Source organism: Eurosta solidaginis, chromosome 1, assembly GCF_040869045.1.
Source record: "Eurosta solidaginis isolate ZX-2024a chromosome 1, ASM4086904v1, whole genome shotgun sequence".
Lineage (NCBI taxonomy): Eukaryota > Metazoa > Arthropoda > Insecta > Diptera > Tephritidae > Eurosta > Eurosta solidaginis.
Window position 1 is genome coordinate 8,526,860 of NC_090319.1, and position 21,032 is coordinate 8,547,891.

Consider the following 21,032-nt stretch of genomic DNA (forward strand, 5'->3'; position numbering starts at 1 on the left):
TTGCTTGCAATTATTTAATGGATTACAATGGATCAATTCATCAACTGTCAATATTCTCCTATACTTATAAGCGGGGAAAAATTTTCATTCTCATTTAATTGGTTTGTAGTTGAAATACATGACTTATGATTAGAAAGCGATCATAAAAGTGAAAAAGCGGCTTCAGAAAATTTCAACCCATTATCGAACTTTATGAGTTGTATTAAAAACCACATCATGTTTGCTGAGTTTTTCAACTGGGATTAACTTGTATCTGGCAGTAGCTCGCTTGCAGTTTAGTGTTGTAGTTGTGTTCACTGTACTCTTGTAGTCACATCAACATAAATATATGAATACACGTCCTTTCTTAATTTAAATATAAACATAAATCCTAAAAGTATGCTACCAAAACATATGTGTTTTCATTCTTTCAGTTTTTTTGTTACTTTTCCTTATCTGCAGAGAAAAAATCGCTAAAGAAATAAGCAAACAATTCTGTTATGCAAATATATCGTTGAAAAAAGAATACTCTCTCGTTTTTTCGTGTATCTTAAGCGATTTTCAAGTCGTACTAGTCTCCTTGACGTTTGTGGTATAAATATTCAATAAAAACGAAGATGTTATAATTTGATTGCGCTTTATATTAAAAAAAGTGTGAAGTTATGTGTGCTTTGTTATGAAAACTACAGAAAATTCAATAAAAGTAAACTATAACAAGCAAATTATTAAAATAACGAAACATTCGGTAGGTAAATTCCAACATGTGCGAACTAAAAAAAATGGTTAAAAAGAAAACGTATTTAACTATCATTTGCATGAGATCCATTGCGACTTTCTTAAACATTTTCTGAATTTTTGACAGACCGTTAGTTATATGTGTAACATTTCCTATTTAGTTGTTGTTTCGAGACTAGTAGTTGTTGTTTTGCTAGATTTCAGGTAATTTTGCGGCATTTTTTGTATTTTTTTAAGGTATTTATTTATTTAAAAGGCTCGATGAGCTGGTCAGCATTTTCTGTCAGCAGTGCAAGATTGCTTTATATATAAACTTCTCGATTGAGATAGTGGATGAGGAACCGCATATACCAATTTTCCCGTCTGATCTATATAAACCTGCTGAGGAGGTTTCAGCAAAGCTAACCGAGCTGCTCACGAAATTCGTCTAAAAAAAGTAGTTCTAGGTGCCAACCCAGCTTCTTGCGATGATCTCAAACATCCCTCGAAGTCGAATTCCAGCACAGACGGTAAGAGTTTGCTAAAAGATACACAGTTTTCAGTAAGAACTGACATGCCTGCTAGATAAATTAGTAAGATGGCAGCTTCAGTGCAGCTGGCAAAGGAAAATACCAATGAGCGAAAGCTCAATCTAGCCTTATAAACTTTGGATTTAAAAGCCCATTACGACCGTATATTATTTTTCCGCCCCACTAATCTTACTATAGACTTAAAACTTAATACCACGGAGAGCAGATAGCCTGCGAACATTGCTCGCTTTCTATTCATTTGTGATAGGTCCTTCGGGAGCATTGCGGTGACTGTGATTGACATCCAAATGCGGAGGAGTTATTTAACTCGAATGCGGAGCAGCTGAAACCGCATGCAATAGCGTGTCAATTACTTACGTAAACTTAATCGTCCGCCTCACTGCAATAAGTTGCCGTACTTATCAAACCTTGGTACGAGGCTATATTTGTAAGCTCATTAAAGCCTAATTAGGTATCCGTGTAATGCGGAGCGGTTAAGGTAATTTTTTATCTCAACGGCGAAAACACCTCTAAGCTCAAGGCTTTAAGGCTCGTAACACTATTGTTTTTTTCATATTTAGGGTTGATGTTTCTAGCAGGGGGATAGGAACCGGTTTACTACTTATTCTACCCTATTTAATAAAAGGCGGTTTGCTGCTCTCGGTTATCCACTTTCCAATGTTTTTGCGGAGATAATTAAACTAGAAATAAGGGCGATAGTTATTTTTTTTTTGCCTCTACATTGGATCCGCGGTAACTGGTATAGCAAGAGTTTACTTTTCAGGACATTTCGAGGGCCCATACATGGCATTTTTGAGATCGATTGAAGGTTAAAATGTTCTAGAGAACTAAATTCCGAAAAATTTCACCAGGGGCGCTCTGAGGCAAAATTTTCATATAAAACATGAACAGAGATCAAAGTTTTGTTTGCCTAAAAGAAGTGATGTAACCTTTTGTAATACAATTTTTTGAATTTTATGTTCAAACGAAAATCGCTGTCGGTTGAATCTTAACTAATCTATATATTTTTAGCAAAGAAACTGTCAATACGAAGATCATCACAAAATGTGTTGTATAAGGTAAAATGTGATCGTTTTCATTTATTGCTCTCAGGTGTTTTGTACAAAGATTTCGGCTGAGAGAACCTCTTACAACATTTCGCGGCAAATAGTTTTCTAAAAAATGTTAACCTTTAAAATATCATAACTCTCTCGTTTTACACACATCTTTGTTTTGCTTACATCGATCCCACTCTCTCGTTCAATTTCCTACAGGGATGTGCCTTTCCTATTGTACCAACAAAAACAGCACAGTCGCTACATGAGCTCGCCAGGTGTCTATCCGAATTTTAAGGGATTACGCGTGTTGAGTGCTTTTTGGCACAACGGATATTCTTTTATAGTCTTTTTTTTAGAAATGGGCTCTAGGGTTAGTCAACCGAGACTGATCAACATATTTCCATTTATATAACATAAGAACTAAATGAAATACTTAAACACATTAAAAGAACATTTTAAATATAAAAAACTGTGTACTTTAGTGCTTACGTGAAAACTAAAAGCTGTAAATAAAAACAACGTAAAATTGAAAATGTGTGGTTAAATAATTTTTATTGCAATAAAAAAATGAAAAAAATTAGCGATAACAAAAGTAAAAATGTATTTAAAATAAACAAAATTGTATAACTTTAGTGATAACTACATATAAACAACTAAGTTTTTATGGGATGTATGTGCGCGTGTGAAAAGCATTGCATATTTAAAGGCGTTATACGAAGCGGATGTTATGTTGAGAGTCAGCGTAGCAAATGTTAGCTTATTTCGTTGTTTTACGCTTTTACATGTGTCAATTAAAGCTGTTTGTTTGTTTGATGAGTAGAAGCGATAGCAACTTTTTTATTTTTTTGTTTAAATAAATTTGTTGAGTGAGTATGATTTGCCAGTTTTTCGTTTGTGAAATTCGTTGCAATATCTTTCTTAGTTTCGCTTTTTTGCGTGAATTTGAAGATTGCGATTTATATTTGGAAATGCTTTATAAATTAATGGAGTATTTAAATTTTTTTGAAATTATCAGAAATAAAGTTAATGCGTTAATATACTGCAACGCGGTCAATAGAAGTACAAAAAAGTTTAAACAAAAGCTTTGAAAACTATGAAATAACCAAACTAGAATATCACTGATTTCAATTCAATATAGCCAGGGCTAACATTTATGCTCGCTTAATTGTTCTATGCATACTTTCATTTATTACTCTAATTATGTATTAGTTTTACTTTGTCTATTTGTAAATATTCATATATATGTAAATGTAAACTTAACACAAAACTCTGATTTATTAACTTTTATTATATAAAAAAATTTGTTTAATATTTCGTTTTTGCTTTGTGTGAAAATTTGCTTGCAATACTTAAGTATTTACATACACATACGAAAACACAACAGAAAAACAAAACAAAACAATCACAAATACACGTACATACACATAAATGCATTAAATTTGTTTATGCTTTAGTTATTTTTGTAATAATCCAATAAAAAAATTAAATAGCTATATTTTTAGTATAATTGCATTGTAATTGAAATATTTTGTTTGTTTGTTGCAAGCCTTTCTCTTATAACTTCGTGTATAATTCGCTTTATAATTACACTTCTATGCATTTATTTATTTCGTACTATTATTTATTTATTAATACAGCTTAGTGTTAATTGTATATGCAATAAATGCCGATTGTTAATTAGGAATTGGCATAACGTTCATATAAATAATTAAAGATTCGTTGAAAATTTTGCAAATATTTCAGGAATTTAATTTAGCTGCAGTTAATTACTTTATATGCGTTGGCATTTTATTCTAGCAAAAATTTGTTCTACGTATATATATTAACTATTTAATAATTAAGTAATTAAGTACAATTATTTTATTTAAAAATTGTATTTTCATTTAATTGAATCTCATTATTGTCAGAAGTTCTCGATTTATTATTAATCTTTTAGTATGGTTTTCTGCTTTTAAGTTATTGATTTTGTTGCACGAATTTACATATATATATTTACATATACCTTTATTTACAAGAACGATTCTTTTTGCATAATAAGAAATAATAAAAAATCATATAATTTTTTATTGTTCTTTGACATATCGACTGCTGAGTGGAATATCGTCCTATCTGTGCTGACGTTTCGAAAATGAGATACCGCAGACAACTTTTGAAGGAGAATTTATTTCAAAATTCAAATCAACGGTTGAGAAATGTTCCCTAAAATAATTCCAAAATTATCATCAAATAGTCCCGAGATGATTCATAAAGCACTCCCGAACTATCCCTAAATGGTCCGAATGTAGCGCTCAAAGATTTATTATAGACGTTTTAAGAAAAAACTTCCATTAATTTTATAACTGAAACTAAGTGAACCAGTCCTAAAAATGTTTTCGAAAAATTTTGAAAATTCGAGAAAAAATGTTAACGAAATTGTTTAACTTTTTATCTGTAATATTCTGAATTTTGTTGAGCATGCAGTGTTGTAGACCAATCAATTTCGATAAGCATAGTACAATTTTAGAACATCTTAAAATTATTCGAAAAAAAAAAAAATGCCAAAAATCAATGCGTATTTTTTTATTTTAGACGACATCAAATAAGTTCAAATAAAAAGATCGAAATTTTCGTGAAATTTCGCAAATTTTCTAAACTTTTTCGAAAACGTTTTTGAGATAAGCTAACATATTTTCAGTTACATAGTTTATAGATATTTGTTCTTTATATATCAAAAATTAAAAAAAGGTTAATTTTATTGACGAAATTTACTATAAGTTTTCGTTGCTGTACGAGCTATTTTAAGACCATTTCGGAAGCTTTCGGGGTAGTTTCGGAAATGCTTTACAATTACAAAATTCATAAGAGTTGTTTCTTAAAATATCAAAAAAAAAAAAAAAAAAAACAAAATGAATAGTTCAATTGACGAAATTTGAAAAAAAAAAAAATGGTTCGCTGCTGTAAAGAATCCGTTGAACAATCCTGAAACGGTCAGAAACTATTCACCGCGACATTGTCATTGACATCTAAACCACTTTTCAAATTCCTTCGTTACTTAAAACCCGAACTCAAGATGCTAAGTCTCGTAAAAATTGTCTTAATATCTCTATACATGCGCCACTTAATGGAATTTATTCCCTTTATATAGCATTTTTCTTATGCTCCTGTTAAGTTTTAGGTCTTGTTTTACCAGGAGTTTCCAAATTCGGATGAGTTTTTTTATCATCACAATTCATGCGGACAAACGTAAAAGTAAAAAAAGATAGCGATAAGTACGTACATACCCAAGGTCAGCTCTGGTTCAAATAAATATCGAAACAAGCGAAATCGTTAGTTTTCTGAAGTATAAATAGGAGATAGAGCGTCAGTAAAACTTTTGCTTCTGCAACACCTCAGTTGAGAGAGGACGGCCCAGCTTTAGATATAATTTGACTGTTTTAAAGGTTACTATAAGTCATTCGCTGTTTTTGCTTTTGAAAAAAGCATATTTGTTTTCAAATACTCTATTCCTACGTCGGAAGCCCTCTCTCAGAACTTGTTCGAAAAAAACAATCCCCTAACATTTTTTAAAATAATATCCAATATCTTAGTTCGTTTGAGACTTGTCGTGGCACTGTTGTGCATTAATGCCCTAATTCAGCTCAAACTTTGCTAGGCGTCAATACTGAAACAGATGTTCTTCAATGGACTTCTGTGACAGACCCTTATTCAATAATATTCTCAGTTAGGGCGTTCTTCAAACAAATTTAGATATGCGCCGATTTTCCAAAGTTAGCTGAGATAGGGCGTGTTCGAAGCGGTTGTCTAGATTGAATTCAGCAGTCGAGACGCTGTCTGATATGAAAATGCTTTTTAAAATATAATTTGTTAACAAAGCATCATAACTAACATTTCTTGTACTCTAAACTTATAGCCTACATTAAAACTAAGTTTTTGGTAATCGGTTTCAACAATTGGTTTGTTTTCGAAAATAATAAATGCAAATCGCAACAACAACCTTAAACCTACAATTTTAATTCTCATACTTAAAGAATTAGTTTAATGGAACGGAATATAATTCCTTTTAAATACATGTATGTATATGTAGGTAATAATAGATCTAACAAATAGTAGTATCAGTACTTTTTGTTTCTAACCATTTAAAAATTAAATATATTTTTGTTAAATTTTGCTTTAAATGCAATTTTTTTTACATTAAAAATATATTTAAATTTGCTTACAATTTTGATTATTTATAAGTTACACGGTTTTTTTAATTGATATGATTTCTTTATACATTCCAATCGTAAATCTTTGAGTGCCGAATGAAAAGCGAAGTGGAGAGCGGCAAAGAATGTAAAGAGAGTGATGGAAAGGTTTGTATGGAAAAGAGAAGGAGCTATTAATGAACAAATATTTAATTCAGACGTCGGCAAATAGTGGCACAATGGTGCACACTCAATTCACACGTATTCTTATTTTCATTAGTTTAGTAGTCGGTGAGCATTTGGCGCAGCAACATCGATTGTGTGCGTCGCTCGCAATGTTGATGAATGTTTTTAGCAAGCAAAAAGCAAAGATCGTTTGTTAATTTCTTTCAGTGTACAAGGAAAAATATTTTATTTTGACCAACCCTTTTGCGCAAACGCAATGTATTTTATTATATAAACATTTTGCTTGCCATTGTGCTCATTAAAAAAATAATAACACACCACCCTTGTCTTGTTGCTCACTGACAAGCGAATGAACTACGCACTACTACGATGCACTAAGTGATGTACGCGATCATCGCGCTCTCACTAGCACATCTGCATTTTCATTTTGCCGACGTCTGATTTAATTACGTGACGGCGAGTGTGACACCTGAATATCACAAAATTATAGATAAACTAATAGCTGGCTTATTCGTTTGTGCGGGTTCATTTACTGTTAATATGCGCACGAGCTAGCGGCGTTTATTCTCGCTCACAAAATTAAAAATATGATCAGTTGCTTACTGACCATAGAACTTGCAAAACTGTTGTTCATTGTTCGTTTTTTCGGCACGCGAAATTCCAGAAGTTAGCGCGCTCCATAGTCAAAACTGATCGTAATGTATTTTTTTGGTAGTATTATCAAAGAGGATAAACATAATAAGGCTTGCCTGTCAACGATAAAGTTAGAATGGGAGAAACCACGAGAGTGTGAGAGAGCACGAGAGTAGAGCCTGAGCACGGTTGCCACTTTTGGTACATTTTTGTGATGTGAAGTAGAAACTAATCTAGATAAAACAAAAAGTAAAAACTTGTGATAACTGTTCTGTCATAAAAAACCAAAACTCAGGCAACAACCAAATATTTTCGCATGCGTTTCAGTACAATCCAAAAATTACATGTGCGCATAAAATAATGTGGTCAAATTTGTTTGCTACAGTTTTTTTTTTTTCAAAATAAAATATAATAATAAAAATCAAATATTTATATTATTTAAGGGCAAGCAACCATTACTTTTGATAAAAAGTGAGTACTATGCAAGTCAAGCACACGTTTTTAATGAAAAAAAAAAAGAAAAATAAAATTATTAATTTTAATTTAACAAACTTAAAAATGCACAAAAAAATGCATTGGTTGCACATGTGACAAGGTCAACCGCCTCGTCAGTCCCTGCATGAATACAGTGCGCTCAGTTTGTAGTTTACATTTTTACTTTATAGGGCTCTTTTACTCGCTCTCACACTCTCTTTCCCAAAATTTATGCCAGTAGCCTTCTTAACTTTTACTTTAACTGCTATTCTCGCCATCTCTTTTCCACTTCCATTAATCTCAATTCACTCAACGCACTCCCACTGATCGCAACGTCGAGACGAGTTCACGCTAACACTCATATTCGAGTATAAATGGTTTGCGCTCGCTAGCGTACGCGGGCGATATTGGTGGACCCGTTTTCGCGTACGCTCCAGTTTCTGCAGTATCTTCACCAGACGTGCCTAGAACACCTTCGCCGCCCTTGTTACCATAGTGCATTTGCGCCAACAAAGCGTAATTATTACTCGCATTGGTTGAAACATTTGCACTTAATCCATATCTATGATTAGTTGACGAGGACGATGACGATGAGGAAGCTGACGCGGAAGCAGTTGATGAGGCACCACCACTAGTTGTAACACCTGTGCCATAATAATTGAGAGCGCTTATAAGTGGCACTGTACTACTGCTACCGCCGCTCGACGGTGAGGTGGGATAGTTATTGGTGGTGGCAGGTTGTGAGCGTGTATGAACGCCAATTAGTTGACGTTGTTGTTGTTGTTGGTAGGCGTTTGTACGTTTTGTGCTTACGGCATAATCAGCTTGTAATAACGCTGCATTTGTCGCAGCGGTAGGTGAAGTCAACTCTTTTGCGCTACGCACTGCAATGAACGCATTAAAATTGTCGGAGGATGAGGCGTTTGAAGTGTTGGAGCTGCGACGCGTTTGGTAAGAGGTGGTACCTGTTATGGGCAGTTGTTGTTGTTGTTGTTGCGATTGCACATACTTGCCATGTGTAATTATTTTGTTGGCGTTGGAAGGCAACAATAATTGTTCTTGTTGTAGTTGATTGTGCATCACAGGTTGTGATACGGACGAATTCGACGAGGAGGATGTCGACAGTGACAACGATGAACTAACCGAGCTTGCGGATTTTTGTTTGTGTTGCTGCTGTTGGTATTGTCGGCGTGCGCTGTCCAACATGTAACGACTATTTGTATTTGTGTTGCCACATAACGCCTCCATGTTTTTCGCGGATTTTCCGTTATGTTTGTTAGCCTCAATAAACAATGCAGCCGTGGTTGCTTGTGGCGTTAGCAGTTGTTGCTGCTGTTTTACACGCTGATGCTGCTGTAACAAATAAGCGCTTGTTTTGCTTTTACTTCCGCTGTATTGCTGTTGCAATTTTGCTGATGTTGATAGTGCGTCTGTGGCGTATAGGAAGGCGGAAGTTGTCGTGAAAGCAGCTCTCGACGGTTTCCCGACGCCTTCATTGTAAACATCCAAATTGTCACTACGATTAGTAGCCGCGTATTCTGAAGGTGACGTTGCTCCGTATAGGTTTTCGTCGAAAGGCGTTGTTTTTGCTCTTGTCCTTGTAGCATGCAAGGGCGTATTATAGTCTGCTGCTGACAGCCCATTGCCACCACCAAATCGCTCAACATGCTTTTCCGTGTGTGTAATCGTGTCCATGATATCGCTATTTTTATCCTTCAACGCCAAATTACTTTGTGCATTGTTTGCCGTTGTTAGCATTTTCATTTTATCAGCATTCACAATATCAGTTTCATTTATCTGCATTGCCGCTACCGCGCCATCAGCATTGCCGAATAATTGTCGCGCATAGCAATCCGCGCCGCGCTTGTTATGCGCTATCAAAGACAAATCAGCTTTATTTCTGTCATCATTATTGCTTCGAATATTATCACCGATTAACGTGAGCGCACTTTGTCTCAAATCTAAAGCGCTTCCACCCGCCTTCCTGCCACGTACTGCGCGTTTAAATGCGCTACGCGTTATATAACCACTTTCTGCATAATCTGCTATTTCATGCCTATTCGCAACGTCAGTTATATGTATACGCTCATCATCATAACCAATTGAGTTAGCTTTGCGTTCATAATGTCCGCTTTTTGCGCGATAAAAATGTTCTAAGTAGCTTTTGTAATGGAAATCTTTATCACTGTCATCTTCATTCATACGTTCAGTTAAGAGAGCTGAACCAATGCCCTTTTCCTCCTCATACTCATCAAACTCAGCTACTTTTCCATCTCTCTGCTGTTGTTGTTGTAAGTGTTGATTGAGCGAACGATAGAAATGGCTTTCGGCTAAATTTTCATTATATGCCAGTAGAGAATTATGTTCATATGCCGCACTCGGCTGCTGTTCCCTCTGTTGCTTTTCTCGACACCAATCAGTTAGTGCGCTGCCCTCATGGCGTTGTCTCGTTGTCACAAACGTGTCTGCGTTTCGTTGCGTAAAATCCCTATCATCCACTTCGTTGGCAACTATGCTTAGATTAACATCCAAATTTACAGCTCGTCTGTAATCAACTATGAAAGCTGTCGCATCCCCACGCGCGCCTATATTATCAAAATTCGTTTGCTCGTCATCTTCATCCAAATCAGCTTCGCTCGCGGCACTGAAAAGGCAATTTCCTGTAACCTCACTAATGCTTTGTCCCTCGGCAGCGAGCAAAAGACCTGCAGAGCCTTCCAAATCAAGTTTGTTTAAGAAATATTGTGACATTTTGGGATGCTCATAACGCAAACCTGCATTACTACTCGTGTCATCCGCAAGTGTTTGTGTAATTGTCTCGACGTCACCAGCTGAGCTTGGTGTTGCCGGTTCAATGGCCACTGTAGGACCGCTAAATACTGAAGCGTAATCTGAACTACTCATTGAATCGGAACAGCCACGTTTTGTCATTGGTAATGTGCCCAAATTCTCATAGTTGTTCAGCGTATTTGCTATTGGTTTGAGTCTCTGCGCAGCCGAGTTACTGCGTTTATGCTGTGCGCGCCCACTTTGGGTTTTTGCATAATGCATTGCTTCATCTCTTAGCATAACATCACTGCCATCCATGTGCTTTTCCCGCTGCCTGTGCTGCGCCGCTACGCGTCCCACTGAATGCGCAGATTGCTTCGTACTGCGCAAGTCTTGATCGAAATTTTCTTCTAAATAAGCATCAAGATAATGTAGATTTTTTGAGAGGTCAATTTCAGATTTGTAACTTTTGTATATGGTCGCATGCGGTCGTGTACCATTCGCATTGAGCGCCGCACACTTCGACTCATAGCTGCTGATGCGCGCGCGATCACCTATAAAACGAAAACTATCATCTTTAGCAAGCGTTGTAAAACCGCTGCTGTGCGCTGCGTGTTGATGATGTCCCGGCTTGAGATTACGGCATTTGTCGCGTAGTTTCTGCAAACCCTGACGCGTTTTAGCTTGTATACGTTCGAAGTAGGAATGCTTATTGGCGCCACTTGCAGCATCACCCACATGCGCAAGGCCAATGTTAATTGCTGCACTAGAGTCGGCATCTAAAGCGCTGTGTATACTTTGCGTGCGATTTGGATAGGTAATTTTAAGTCTCTTCATGCGCGGCAGTGCGTTCAGCTCACTTATAGTATCGCAGGCGTGTGGCGGATTTATGCGCGTCGTGGCAGGCAAGCCGCTAGCAGATTTGTGTATTTTACGTAAAGAAAGATTTTTGAATGTCAATTTAGGTTTGAGTTTAGATGATTTGGTTGACTCTTTCATAGTTAATGCAGCGGCCGTGCTAACAAAATCTTGACGCTCGAAACGTCCTATAGGTATACCATTCAAATAATGCTGACGCGCGCTTATCCCTGTTTGATAAGTGTTAATTGTGTTTGTGTGTGCACTACGCTTATCGCTCGTCCCTTCATTGCTCGCCTCAAAAAGGCGTCGCAAAGAGCGCTCTGAACGTTGACGCTTCTTGAGTGTGCGCTGTTGTTGTGAAGCGCTAGAAGCAGCGCGTAAGCGCGTATTCACGCTTAACATTAAAGCATCATCATCATGAAAAATAGAAAATGGATTAGTGATGACAGTGCTGCTATCTATTTCATTGTTGATTGCGCTGTCCGCGAATGCGCGTTCGGTGGCCACGGCATCTAGCAAAAACTCGCGCACCCCACGATCACCATCAGCGCCGCTATGCAGTTCTTCGATGCGATTTAATGCTTTTGGCTTAGTATCTAGTATATTTGCATGCTTATTATCTAATACAACTACAACACTACCATCTGTGGCTGTCAATTGCACAGCTGTTTCACCAAGTTTTTGCTGTGCGCTATACTGCGCCGCATAATCTATATCATCCCTAACCATTATTGCATTACCATTCATATAACCTAAAATAACACCAGCTAAGCGTTCGCCGTCATCGCTACTATTTGGTTCTTCTTCATCGTCATCTGCCGTTACTTGCCAACTGAGTATGTGTGAGTCGGAACGAAATTTACGTAAGCGACGCTCAACACACGTCAATGAGCGAATCTCTTTCAAAGAGGTCGATTGCTTGCGAAAGCGATAGAATGGATTATTAATACTCAACTTTTGTAATAATTCATTGTTATCAGCAAAAAGTTCATCATAGAATTTGATGAGCGCAACATTTGACGTGCGCACAGCGTCGCCTACACCTTCTCTATTTGCGTGCGTTTTCAGCGCGCTTGGTAAACTGTCAAGAAGCGCTTTTGTGCGCAAGTGACGTCGCGTCTGTTGTTGCATTTGGGAAGAGGTCGCGAGCGCGCTGCTGCTATATTCAGCAACAGCGTTTGAATTAGGTTTCAAGCATTTAGCAAAGTCTTTATTGCTTATCAAATTGGTATCATGCTTGGAATTGGTGGAAATGTTACTACAATTCGTATTAGTATTGGTGACATTCGGCGCCTTAGTGGTTATACTATTTACTGCAGTGCTATTGCTGCTGCTGCTTTGTTCAAATGTACTAGTCGGTTGCCTTGAATTGCAGGGATTTTTGCTTTGTGTTATTGTTGATGCGCTTTCGCTCAAGTCTTTATCTCTGTCCGCGTTACTGCTGGTATTCCTTAGATCTATTTTTTGTTTGTTATTATGTGCTATGAATTTGTCACACTTGTCATTGTCATCATCATTAGAATTTTGTTCGCTGCTAACTATGATATTGCCGCTTTTTGTGTTGCCTAAGTTCGCGTCATCGTCTGTTTCGTATTTGTACGCGGCTCCTATCTCTGTTGTGGTGTTCGCAATCGATTTTTGGTTAACGTCAGTTTCAGTCGTTTCTTGTGTGATTAATGTATTTGTTGTTGTATTTACATGCAATGTGTTTAGGCTGTTGCTGTTGTTGTTGGTTTTGTTATTGTTATTATTGTTGTTACTACTAACGCTATCAATATTATTTGTCATGGTTGTTGTTGTTGCTGTTGTTGTTGTGTTTATAGTGGTATTTGTATTATTACTACCATTATTTATATCATCATCATTATTATTATTCGTCGTATGGTGATTTATATTATTCATATTATCATTATTATTATTAATTGCCTGCTAGACTCTAGTTGGTGGCTGTAATATCATAGCAGCCATGCGTACCTTCATTGCCTCCGGTGAGCCATGTGCTGAGGATTGTAAATGGTGGTGTTGCTGTTGTTGTTGCTGTGGCATTTGTTGTTGCAACTGTGATTGCTGATGTTGTTGTAATTGCTGTTGTTGCTGTTGCTGTTGGTGATGATGAAAGCCAGCTGGTGTGGTATATATTGAATCACCTTGTGGACCACTTGTACTATCCGAACGTGATTTCAAATCGGCTTTTTCGCTATAAAGCAACGAAAGAGAAGAACCAATAATATAAAGGATGAAAAGGAAATAATTAAAATTACGTAACAAATGTGTTTAATTAGTTATATTTTGTGGAAGAATAGTGCGGGCGGGGCATTAATATATAAATATATTATAATACATATTTCATGAGGGTGAAAGATTGAGGAGTGAGATGGAATAATTGGGTAATATACCAAAGTTTTGTCATAATATTTTATTTTGACAATAAAAGGTTTTATCCACTAAAAACATTAACAAAGAGTTCGTAAAACATCCTTTAATATACTTGATCCAGGAACCAATACTGAAATGGTCCTGACGTGATCTCAGTGAAGTGACTCGGGAAACGTATCCGAAATGATTCAGCAAAAAGTCTTGAAATTATTCCAAAATAGTTTCGAATTCCCTCAGAAAACGACGCCAAAATGATTCTGAAATAATTCCGAATAGGTCTCGAAACTGATACCAACATAGTCCTGCAGAGATTCTGAAATATTCCAGAATTCATCCCACAAACAATTTAAAATTATCCGAAAATATTCGCGAACCGGTCACGAAATAGTTCCCGAAATGAAAAAAAAAAATTTGAAAGAATTCCAATATGGTTCGAAGGTAGTCTTGCAATAGTTCAGAAGTTATATTAAAATGGTTCTGAAATGTTACCGAAAACATTTCCGTACACATTTCAACTAGTTCAGAAATGTTTCCAACATGACACCGAAAATAAGCTCGAAAAGGTGAGAGAATTGTCGCGCAAACAATGAAACTATATCGAAAATAGAATTGCTTTGAGCATTGGAATATTTTTAAACTATTTCTGATAATATCAGAATTGTTGGCTGATCAAATCAGGACTGTCCCTGGCCTGTTTTTGGTATTACTTTGCTCGAATTTCAGAGCTGTTTAGAATGATTTCGGAATTATTTACGGGTTGAGTTCGGGACGAACATGCCTTTAAATTAGGCTTGGTCAGTGTAGAAGATGTAGTAAGTGCGGGTTGGAGGAGGAGACGATCGAGCACATTTTGTGCTCGTGCCCTGTTCTTGCCAGGCTATGAATCCAGCTATTAGGAGTTATACAGCGGTCAGATCTACAAGCAGTAAGTGACAGTGTTTCTAGAAAGCTCCTCGTATTTGCCAAGAAGACGGAGTTATTTTATAACATAGGCTCTGGTTTTTGATAGGGGTTTTTAGTTCGGTCGTTAAAATAAACACCTGGTAACACTACTGACTCATTCAGTATATGTGAGGTCCTCATGGACCGGCCAGTTCAACTTAACCTAACCTTGGGACCAATGAGGTATCGTTGGGGCTATTTAGGGATAATTTTAAGAGGTATTTAGCGTTATCTTTGGGATTAAATCAGAACTGTTCCTGGCTTGTTTCGCACTATTTTGGGTAGAATTCAGACTTAAACTTTGAAGGAAAAATTAAAATACCTCAGACGTGCTGGACTATAAGTATGTTTAACGAAAATGATATCGTTAGCTTAATGTGAAAATGTGCTAAGTCAACTTTTACAAATTTTACAGGGGACGAAAAAACTGAATAACTTTTGAAATACCCATTTTTTTCAAAACTGTGAATGAGGATACCTTAATTGCAATGCTTTTGAGTGCAGAAGCTTTGAAAAAGATAAATAAAAATCAAGTATGCCAACCCAGCAGCTATTTTATGACTTAGCACAATTTCCGCACTCAAAACTAATTTTTTTTCCTGACTTAGCACTTTTTACTCAATATGTTTTCCCATCACTTCTCCCCTTTAATGATTGAAATATAACACCAAAACTACATAATTGAGAAAAAATACTATTATTTGTCAAACTATTTCTAACGGTTCTGATCTTGACTCGTTTGGCGAATGGTGCGCAGACAATAATTTATTTTTAAATTCAAACAAATGCTGTGTTGTGTCTTATTCCAAAAAAAAAAAAAAAAAAAAAAACTGCCACATAATTTATCTACAAACTAAATGCTCATTGTTTCAAAATTTGTTGCAATGGTTCGGTTCAATAGAAATAACACCAGTGACTTTAAGGACCCTATGCCATTGAAGGCACTTTATATATCCTTGGTCAGAAGTGGTGTTGAATATTGCTCAATAATATGGAATCCTTTCTATGAATCTAACTCCTTTAAAATTGAGGGAGTTCAAAAGTTTTTTACAAATATTGCTTTACGTGTGCTTCACTGGCCAGACGGCCTCCCATAACATACAAGCAGGCACAAATTGCTTGGACTTCAGGCTTTGCATGACAGAAGAACTTTTATCTCACTCATGCTTGCCTATAATGTAATAAACTTTAGCACGAATTGCTCGGATTTATCTAATTTGTTCATTCCATATATTCCACTGCGTCATCTTCGGCATCATAGATTACACAGGCTGACAGCATCTCAGACCCAGGAACCGGACTATATATTTTCGAAGGATTTTAATGCGATGAATGGAAATCTGGCCTCAAAATGCTCTATCAGCTCTGGTTTTCGAGATATCCTAACCTAAAAGTGCAAAAAACACCATTTTTGTCCATATTTGAGGTTATGTAGCCTTGCAGATGTTTTCTTTCACCAAAATTAAAGAAGGGGATCTTTGCATATAAGACTTATTCTTTCAAATGGCGTTGAGTTTGCTCAAATATCATTTTTTTCGCTGAGATATCCTCACGGAGCTAGGGGGTGGGGAGGGTGGGATGGCCTGGAAGGTTTAATGTGGTCATATAAATCGTTGCCGAGATGGTCGGGCTAGTACCTTAATAGTGCTTTGTTACCGGAACATAGCGGATCTATATCCGGCAAAGGACCATCAACATCGGTCCAAAGCCTTGGGGGAGTATCTTTATCGTTAATATAGCAACAACAACAAAGCAAGTACTTTTAGACTGAATGAATTAAATAAGTAAATAAAATGCGCGCACTAAGAAATGACTAGTAATTCAGATTGATATTATTGACTGGTTGACTTAGCACATTTACACATCATTGCCCACAGCACGCAAAAATTAAAATATTTTGTTTTTTTTGTCATCGTTGTATTTTGAATTGAATTCCGTTTTAAAACTGCATTAAAATACAATTTTTCAAAAAAAGTGACTTGGCACATTTTCACATTAAGCTAACGATATAAAAAATACCATGGTTACTCAAGAATAAGTTCTAATTTTGTTGTAAATGCTCCGAAGTGTACTACAATATGAGGAAATCCATGTCAAAATGCAGAACTTTTAATCGCACATTTTCAAGGAAATCAAGAAAACGTAATAAAAAAATGTAATGCCCTAGTACGAATCCAAATCCAAGTTAATGTAAATTTTAAGAAGGTCAGATGCTTTTTTGAATTATCTTGATGATATTAAAAGAAAAAAAATTTATTATACCAAAAACCGGAAAAATTTTAATGTGCACTCATTGCGTTTTGATATGGAACATCTCATATATATGTAAGACATGGTTCAATTATATGGTTGGCTCATCTCATCAGCTGATTTTATTTATTTCATTGCATGGTCGATGGGATGGTCAAAAGGGGATGGCAAACTCAAAATGAAACCAACACAGTGGCAACATTTTCTTACACATACAAAAACTGCTAAGTTTTATGTTTCCATTCCATACCATTCGCACCAACACCAATACACAGATTTTGACAATTTGAACAGACATATTTTGTTATTGTACAGATGAGCCAACCATATAGTTGAACCATGTATGTAAGAGAAGCAAATAATCAAAATATGTACTTAAGTGAAATCATTTCAATATCGTAAACATGTCAAAAATACGTTAGCATGCCTAAAATATGCAAATATGCAAAACGTAAATGGAAGAAAATTAATTGGTTTTTCACATAACTTGTTTATAAATTTGTCTGCGGTTTTTTAGATGTCAAAAAGAACAAAAGTACGTAACTGTTAGTTATGATTTTGAAAAAGTACTACATTATATAACTCCAAACAAAAAAGCTTCAATTTCTTTTGTAAATTAGAAATTCAGCTCACTGACTTTTATACTTTGCTAGTTATTCATAAGTTCGTATTTATGTACTATTTAGCTGAGAAATTTATTCAAATATTCCACCGAATTATAATAAGTAAGCACATACATAGTATATACAAAGGTATGTATTTATTTATATGTGTGCATATAGATTCATTCAATCTCGACCGCTTGTATTGACTTGAGCTCATTAGCACATCCAGCACAACCTAATAAATGTTATTAAAATGGTTATTACCAAATCTTGTTGACTTCACTACTTATTGACAAGAATCAATGTATTCTGACAAAAAGCAACAAGAAAATATATATATATATAATATATATATATATAGATATAATATATATACAAATATGCTGATTAGAGTGTATTGACAAAACAAAATTTCGCTTCTTGCAAATAAATATGAAGATCCTTCTTCAATAAGGAGAGCGCTACACATACAACAAATATTATGTTATTGACATTAGAGAAAATTACGAAATTTTAGCAACGATAAATGAAAAAAATTGCTTGAATTCAAATCGTACTTTTTCGGTATCGGAAATTTTGAAAGTTAGGGAAATCGGAATAATCCATTAACAAAAAATTTATTTGAAAAAGCTTGACGAGTGAAATCATTTTATAATGCGGTTTGAAAAAATGGGCGTGGCTCCGCCCAAATTAACAATTAAGGGGTCTTATCCGTGCTATTATATACTATGTATATTAGCTACTACCCGTAGCCAGAGCTGCCGCAGAAATATTAATTTCAAAAACGGCAATTTTTTGGAAAAGCTATTTTGTTAAGTGATAATTTATGGCGAATACTTAAATTTCTCATTCCTAATATCCTCTTCTTTTTTTCTTTCTTCCACTTCCTTCTTTTTTGTATTCCTTATAACTCTCTCCGCCTCTGCTCTTCCTTTTTCTCCCCCTCTCGCTTTTCCTTCTGCACACCATCTGATTCTGCCTTTGTCTATTTTTTCCTCAGCACAAATTACCTCTCACTTCACACCTCTCCTCCGCTAACCATATTTCTTTTCAAAAAGGTCGGCCCCTTATCAAAATATTTCTAATATTAATTTAGGCAAAAAGCCAACCGCATTTTGAACAATATTCTAGAGGACAGGTCTCTTACTGATTCATTTCCCAAAGAAAAGGTATCAGAAATAAAAATATCGGTATCAGCAATTTTTTTTATAGACCGGTATCTGACCCACTCTCCGGAAAAATTATTCTCGTGAAAAATGAAATGGAAAAGGTATCCGCATAAGATTAGAGAAAAATGTCGTTTGTTAAAAGTTTTCAAGCATAAACGGTTGCAATACAAGCAGGCTATGATTGACCCTGTTGAAAAGTTGAGCAATTAAAAAAATTATTAAAAAACACCCCTTTTGTAAATATGAGGCTGAAGTTAGCAAGGTCTCTTATTTCGAATAATGACCTGGTGAAAATAAGAAAAGTCCGTCGACCACACCCACTCGTAATACTTTATGATATGTGACTAGATTTAACTGATAACAGGAAAAACAATAATATGGTAAGTACGACAATTGTGAAAGTGGGCGTGTCCACCATATTTTTTAGTTAATCGATCCACAATATTTTTATTACTTTTGTTAAGTCTTTTGGGAGAGTATTTATTTATTTGAAATGGGTGGTTTAATATTATTTGTTTCGGTGGAGCCCTGCTGCTTTAACAGTGGCTACATACCCAATTCAACAAGGACCTTCTCATAGATCTATTATCATGGCCATTATCAAGTTCCTTCAGTGAGTATTTCTCAAGTTATTTAGTTTACAATGTGAGCGATTTTGAGAAAAAGTATACACCAGACTCTGCTTTGTGTGGCAGTGTGCCCTTGTTGTAAGGGTAAGGGTGTGTTATTTTTCAAGGTCTTCAGTTTGCTACGTGTGGCAAAATGACACCTAAAATGACATGCCAATGTTTAAAGGGCATATAATTTGTCCAGACGTGGGTTGCCCCTGCTACAACGGGTATGAGAATTCTCATTCTGAACCTGACCTGCAGAACTTTAGGGTAGCAAGTATATTTTAGCTTAAATATCACAATTGGCTTTATAATCTTCTGGTTATGTCGAACTGAGACTTCCAAATATGATTTTCTTTACGCTTTTACGAAGCTGCCTACAAAAAATTCTCATATTGGAAAGTGTGTGGCCCCCAGCGGGTCAGGGTGTTAGAATATACCCGCGGCATGTATGCCTGTCGTAAGGCGCGACTACAATACCACATTCAAGGGGTTGTGTAGCGCATTCTTATCAGGTTGCCAACGCAATATATAGCTTCTCCAAACCCAATTGTCAACCTCACCTATCCGTGGCGAATCCTGTTTAGTTAAAAGCCGAGGCTCTCGCGACCCCAAGCTCCTCATGAAACTTGGGGGTGGGGGGCGAGGGATGGCCTGAAGGTTTAATGTGGCGACACAAACTGTTCTCGAGATGGTCGGGCTAGTACCTTAATGGTGCTGTCTTACCGGAGCGTACCGGATCTATATCCGGCAAATGACCATCACATCGATAACACTCCCCGAAGCTTTCGGGGAGAAACCTTATTGCTAAAACAACAACAGCTTCTATTTTTTCGATACCCTGTAATGTACGCACACATGCATACATACCAACACATGTCTCCACATATTATGTATGCGCATTTTTATCTCATGAGTATTAACTTTGACAATGTAGGCATTTTTGTCATTTACGCGCGTTGCAAAAGCTAATTTGCAATTCAATTTATCCACAGACATTGTTAAGCTCAGAAAATTTTCGTGTTTTGTGATTTGGCTTTTGCCATTGTCTCTTATGTCTTGCTAATACATTGCAACCACATAAACGAGACGTTAGCCTAATTCATGCACGCTTGAATAAGTCAAAGAGCTTTGCTGACGTTTATCCTACGAAAGATATCACATATCGTTTCTAAGATAACAAGTGACAGTTCGTGTGTATGGAAATAGCAGTCACATTCCCACTTACCTTACATGTATTGTGAGGCGTCTTAAACCAGCAAATTTTAAAATAAATACTTCAGGGTTAAATTGTTAAAACATGAAATTTTCTAAAAAAAATTCCGGCATGTATGAGCAGAATATATTTCAAAAGTATTTCAGAACTTTAAAAACATGTATCTGGTCCAATGGTGCACTCAATGGGTGCCTCGTAGAGCTGCGTAAAATATTCGGCGTTCACCTACTTTTCGCGTGAGCGCAGCGGCGGAGATTCAGCAAAGCAAGCAGTCAATCAGTTTTCGCTTGCACTTCAAGCAGTAAACATCTTATGAGTGAACTGTATGCTCAAACATTCTCTTATACACAAATACCACTAGCGCTTGTATTTAAAGTTCTGCCTTAGTTTGGCATCAGTGATATTGTCAATTGAATCCCAATCTTGGTTCGTGCACCTCAAAGTTTTTAGCGAATTTAGCAGTATTGAATACGGAACTGAAGAGGTATCATTTCGG

The 21,032-nt window shown here is 36.1% G+C and overlaps 2 protein-coding genes across 6 annotated transcripts in view; both read right to left on the reverse strand.

Annotated features, from left to right (window-relative positions):
• LOC137248457 (irregular chiasm C-roughest protein-like) overlaps window positions 1-21,032 on the reverse strand; it is a 614,955-nt gene that overhangs the window by 97,859 nt on the left and 496,064 nt on the right. For all 5 annotated transcript variants that reach the window (XM_067779403.1, XM_067779390.1, XM_067779396.1 and 2 more), the window contains exon 15: window positions 13,342-13,564. In XM_067779403.1, coding sequence (XP_067635504.1) covers window positions 13,342-13,564 — 223 coding nt within the window. The remainder of the gene's footprint in view (window positions 1-13,341; window positions 13,565-21,032) is intronic.
• Window positions 7,793-13,269, reverse strand: LOC137245886 (serine-rich adhesin for platelets-like). Its single transcript, XM_067777085.1, has one exon. It carries the CDS (start codon window positions 13,267-13,269, stop codon window positions 8,089-8,091), a length of 5,181 nt encoding a protein of 1,726 aa, XP_067633186.1. The 3' UTR covers window positions 7,793-8,088.